Source organism: Sinocyclocheilus rhinocerous, unplaced genomic scaffold, assembly GCF_001515625.1.
Source record: "Sinocyclocheilus rhinocerous isolate Xijiao unplaced genomic scaffold, SAMN03320098_v1.1 scaffold478, whole genome shotgun sequence".
NCBI classification, from domain to species: domain Eukaryota; kingdom Metazoa; phylum Chordata; class Actinopteri; order Cypriniformes; family Cyprinidae; genus Sinocyclocheilus; species Sinocyclocheilus rhinocerous.
In genome coordinates, this window is record NW_015651483.1 from 1,975,157 (window position 1) to 1,981,197 (window position 6,041).

The 6,041-nt window shown below is 33.3% G+C and overlaps 1 protein-coding gene across 1 annotated transcript in view; it reads right to left on the reverse strand.

Moving 5' to 3' along the window:
• The window catches only part of LOC107712846 (barttin-like), a 6,961-nt gene extending 3,164 nt beyond the window's left edge, over positions 1-3,797 (reverse strand). Inside the window, exons 1-2 of the mRNA XM_016518208.1 lie at positions 3,621-3,797; positions 3,394-3,476 (exon numbers count right to left, since the gene is read on the reverse strand). Of these exons, the coding sequence (XP_016373694.1) occupies positions 3,394-3,476; positions 3,621-3,797 (260 nt within the window). The remainder of the gene's footprint in view (positions 1-3,393; positions 3,477-3,620) is intronic.
• Between the last annotated feature and the right edge of the window lie 2,244 nt (positions 3,798-6,041).

Below are 6,041 nucleotides of genomic sequence, written 5' to 3' on the forward strand. Positions count from 1 at the left end.
ATATTATTGTATTTCTTTCTAATGTTAGGAAATTCAAATGTTTTTATTGCTCTTAAACTTGCACTAAACGTGATTATACCATCTACGTAGCCAATGTAATTTTAATAGAACCACGTCTTCTTTAGTGATACAAGCTCAGAAACATTTATAACCTGTTGAAGTTTTTTATATTGTGTATTGACTTGGTGCCATGATGGATATTGAAATGTTGCCACCCTAAAAATTATTTTCTAGATCCGCCCCTGTCTATATATATGCTAATTTAAACAGTTTTACACATTAAAGGGATAAAAATGATCCCAGAAATGAAAATTCTCCTTTATTCACTCTCATGGGAGTAGTACACCATTGATTCCAACCCGGGTTTACGAGTACATGCTTGATGTAAATGTCAGCACACAACAACATGCTTACAAGTTTTAAGAGAATGCACATATGACAGTTGGACAGAACCTATGGTTTATAGATTAAAAAAAGTTTAAAATACCATTTGTGGTTGTATGGGCAGTGCTGGGTAGATTACTTGACAAATTACATGATGGAAATTGTAGTCAGTAATGTAATCCATTACATTACACATTTTAGGTAATATAATCTTTTAATTACTTTTAGATTACTTTTGACCTAACTTGTTGAACACATAGATTTGAAGAATAACTGTGTACATGCAAATGTGTTGTTAAATTATAATATTAAAAAATGAAATCTCACGGGAGTTCAGGTAAATATTTTAGTTTAGAATAATATGTGAATATGTAATCATGTAATACAAAAAGTAATTGTAATCTGATTATAAGCATTTTAAAATGTAATATAATCTAATTACAAGAACTTAGTTTTTGGAATCTAATTATGTAATGTGATTACATGTAATCAGTTACTACCCAGCACTGTGTATGGGTTACCACTGTTTTCGAATTGTATGGTTTTAATGTTGTAAATAATGTTCAGTTTCCTGCACAGACTAAACGTTTCATTTAAGACCTCAATATATTTGTCAGGAGCAAATTTTGTGTTGCCTGATTTTTTATTTTATTTTTTTTTCTCAAATGACGGTAGCAGTTGACTTGTATTTTATGAATCACCAAGGACCATGGTTTCAGCTAAAAAACTTCTTTACTGTTCTGCTGAAGAAAAAGTCAACTGCATCACCTGAGGGGTAAGTTAACAGCCAGTTTTCATTTTTGAGTGGACTATCCCTTTGACATGACCTGAAATGCTGAAATCCCTTTGAAATGGCATGGCCCTGTGGGGTCAGTAGTTCAAAAGTAATCTGAAGAGCACACGTCTGATTGGAATCTGATTATGTAATGTGATTACATGTAATCAGTTACTACCCAGCACTGTGTATGGGTTACCACTGTTTTCGAATTGTATGGTTTTAATGTTGTAAATAATGTTCAGTTTCCTGCACAGACTAAACGTTTCATTTAAGACCTCAATATATTGTCAGGAGCAAATTTTGTGTTGCCTGATTTTTTATTTTATTTTTTTTTCTCAAATGACGGTAGCAGTTGACTTGTATTTTATGAATCACCAAGGACCATGGTTTCAGCTAAAAAACTTCTTAACTGTTCTGCTGAAGAAAAAGTCAACTGCATCACCTGAGGGGTAAGTTAACAGCCAGTTTTCATTTTTGAGTGAACTATCCCTTTGACATGACCTGAAATGCTGAAATCCCTTTGAAATGGCATGGCCCTGTGGGGTCAGTAGTTCAAAAGTAATCTGATCGGATTTCGGCTATCAGATTTGATCAAATCTTGAAAATAGGTTGTTCAAAAAAAAAAAAAAAAAGGGATCCTGAAATTGGATGAGATCATAAAATCTTGGTTTTGATCTGGATCAAACTGTCAGTTTGTGGTGTTGTTCAAAATTTTTTGTAAGATTGGGATACCTTTGATCCAAAAAAAGAAAATCAGGATTATACTGATCCCAACAGAAGGTTGGATTTCAGGAACAAAAATGTAATAAAAATAAAAGTGTTACGTATGTGTAACATACAGGGGCATGTTAAAAAATATTTGTTAAATAAGGTTTAATTTATTAGATCTTATATTTATTTTGCTTTATTTTTGTAATATGTTTTTGTAAAGTCATAATTTTGTTATAATATAATGTTGTTTTGAACTGCTTGCTATTTACAAGGGTTACTATTAACTGATCTTTTTGGTCAGTTCAGTTGTATTAAAAATAGACCAAAAATCAAAACATGATAAAAAAAATTATTAATTATTAAACCACAATTAAAAACAAAAACATTTCAAATGTATTGTCCCCATTTTTTTTTGTGTGTGTGTGTGTGTGTGTGTGTATACCGTAATTAATAGAAATTAACAAATGAGATTTCACTGATATTTTGACTCAAATAAGTAATGTCCCCAGTGTTTAGAAATCTAGTCATGTTGCGACAAAGGCAAAAAACGAGTGTAAATGTCAGTCATAGTGGAAAGAATTGATGATGGAGAAGATCTTGAATATAGTGATGCCAGTTGCTTCATTTTTTTTTTTTTTCATTATTTTGTAGACTGCTTTCTAAAACTCAGTATTATCAATGTAATTTACATCAAATAGTGATGATAATGCTGAGAGAGAGAGAGATTCTTAGAGGCTGTTGAGTTGTAAGGATGAACCCTTGTCTCTTAAAGATTTGAACCAAAAATAATCTCATCATTTTCAGAGTAAATACATTGTCTGGCTGGTAAGATTCAATTAGCCAGCTGCTGAACCCAGTTACAGAGGGAGTGAACTTGGAAAGTAATGAGTCTTGATGGGCTCTCAGAAAACACACAGACCCCAGTGTAACGACAAAGAGAAGGAAGAGATTGAATTAGACTGGATGAATGAATGGAGGGTGATGGAGACGACCGTTTGCATAATCTTTACAATTAATGTAAATTATCCAATTTTAAAAAAACGCAGTGTTTCTCTTTATTTAGAACATCCTTATTTAGCTTTGTAAATGCCTTGTTGCCAAAAAATTTTTTTTTTCTACAATATAAATTTAAGACCCCAGTGTAACGACAAAGAGAAGGAAGAGTTTGAATTAGACTGGATGAATGAATGGAGGGTGATGGAGACGACCGTTTGCATAATCTTTACAATTAATGTAAATTATCCAATTTTAAAAAAACGCAGTGTTTCTGTTTATTTAGAACATCCTTATTTAGCTTTGTAAATGCCTTGTTGCCAAAAAATTTTTTTTTTCTACAATATAAATTTACTAGAGAACCACATTTAAAGGCATCACACAAAACAGACAATAGTTTCTTGAATTAAGTTTATGTTTCCCATTGGCAAATGTATGCTTTAAAAACAAAAATCTTAATGTAATTAGCAATTGATCAGATTTTCTTTTTATACTGAAGTTTTGATATATTTCTAGATCACTCTAACCTTTTTTCATCTGAACTTCCAGCAATCAAGTCCTGTTTTTTAGCCCCACAGAGTTCTTCCTTATCTGGCAGTATAACAGTCACCTGTAGGACGAGTGAAACACTCGAATGTAACACAATTCAAACTCTAACTTTGAGTATTAATAACCTAAGATCTGATATTATGCCTTGACAATAAAACATTAAATAGATATATTAGTGAACAGTAGGAACAGCCTCTTTTCTTACCCTGGGGTAACACTGACACACTGACCAAACAGACCCAATGACCACCATTATCACTCCTGCAGCACAGAACGTGGCAAACACCTGTGGCTTCTCTACGGAAATCATGAACAGACCCAACGCCACGAACGCCATCCCCAGAACGATGAGCCCATAGCGGTACGGCTTGTTCTCTGCCATGGAAAAAACGTCCAGCAGTGGTTTATTAAGTTCACAGAGGAAAGTACCGGTGAGCGTGTGGAGCTTTATGAATGTGTCCCCATTGAGGTGAAGGGCAGGAGTGAGTGACAGGACACAGGGCCAGTGGAGAACCAAGATCCGGATCATTGAGCCTGTAATGGGCCTTAGTCAGGTGACCTTCCCCCAGGTAAAGGTTGCATTGGCTTGAGCAAACATACTACGTTCATTTCCAGGAATGCTGGCATCTTAATGATATAGTAAAGAGAAATAAAGCACAAGAACACACAAAACGTTTGGTTTGATATTAAAGTTGGTTACCAAATACAAATCAACCATACAGTTTTTGTACCATACGGTGTATTGGTATTTATATGCACAGGTGATAATAATATACTGACAAAACATCACTGAAAACACACTTGTGCAGCATTGTGTGATACAGAATTAATAAAACACACACACGAAACAGATAATAGTTTCTGGTAGGCCTGTTAAAGTGACAATGGAAGTGGCAATCTGGAGAGAGGTACAATTTTACAACATAATGTAGGCCTACCATTAAAAAAAATAAAATAATATATATATATATATATATATATACAATCACACACATTAGGAAATGTCTAAATCTTTCACAAAAACATGTTCTGGTCATTAGGGAAAAAAAGTGAGTGAGTAGAAATCAAGGCACAATTCAATATTTGGTTCAGCTTATTAATAAAGAGGTACTCAGTGGCATTACAATCATAACCTAGCATTTTAACCTTCATGTTCTGTTTAGATTGACTTCATGTTTGGAGTCCCACCAACCCCAGTAATAAACACTACCATTCAAGTTTTGGGTAAGTTATTTATTATTATTATTATGTTATTATTATTTTTTTAAAGAGAGTAATTCATTTATTTAGCAGGGACTTTAAATTTATAAAAGCAGTTAAGACATTTACATGTATTTTATTGATGGCTTTCACAAAAATATTTAGCAGCTTGACTGTTTTCAACAGTGATAATAATACGAAATGTTTCTTGAGCACCAGATCAGCCTATTAGAATCATTTCTGAAGGATCATGTGACCCTGAAGGCTGGAATAATGGCTGCTGAAAAGTCAGCTTTACCATTGCAGGAATTAATTACAAAAACGGTTATAATTTGTAATAGTATTTAATAATATTACTGTTTTTACCATTTTTGAAATCTTACAGACCCAAAACTGGAATGGTAGTGTATGTGTAATATTAAATAATAATAGTGTTTTTAAATTAATATTTTATTTTCCCTTCAAATTAATATGTTCATTCCCTTTGTCTGACTTAAGAAAAACCCTTTAGACAGATATTGACACTTTTCCTTTTCACTCTTTTTTACCACAATGTAGGAATGCATATTTCATCACTGTGGCTGGTATCTATTTTAGTAACACTGCTTCTGTTTTTGACACCAGTAAAAACACTGTAGAGAAATACAATAAAACAAATGAAAGCAAACAACTTTGAAAACCATCAACCTTCAATGGTAACTAATTTTTGAACTCTTGAAATGGCCTTGCGGTCTCTCGACCTTAAGAAGATAAATAAGATTTGAGTTATCCACATATGAAAAAGTGAGAAACAAGATTATAGGGATGCAATCATGTTATCAGTGATAGTTCACAGAATTAGCCTACAAATTATTGTACTTACTTAAGAAATAAGAAAGATTGTTTTCTTTCCATTATAAAAGCAGTTCCACTGTTTATGACACTTGGTGTCATTTGTAGCATGCAGAGATCTGGGCCCGTATTTATCAAGCCTCTGAGAATTACTCTCAAGAATGCTGCTAAGAATTGACTTAAGTGTAAAAAAAATTCTTGGCTCAAAGTTAGTTATCAAGCATCTCATTCGTAATTTAAGCGAAGTGTAGGACTAAATCTTAAGTGTCAGAGTTGATTCACGACACTTTGCTGTGCCACAAACGGGATTTTGAATGACGAGACGATTCGCGCACGTCTCTGTCTCCTCAGCGCCATCACAAGCTCTTACTGGCAACTCCTAACCACTTGAGAGACCTCTCGAGCTGTCTTAAATAACTGGGAGAGACGAGATACACATGGACCAATCACTGAATAGATTTCCTTATTTAAGAATATGCTCAGATAAATTCACATTGAATGGTCAAATTCCTAATAGGAGTTTACATTCAACACAAATTTGACAATAAAGAATTTTCAAGAGAATACATTATGGTAAGGAAACAAATCGTCATCA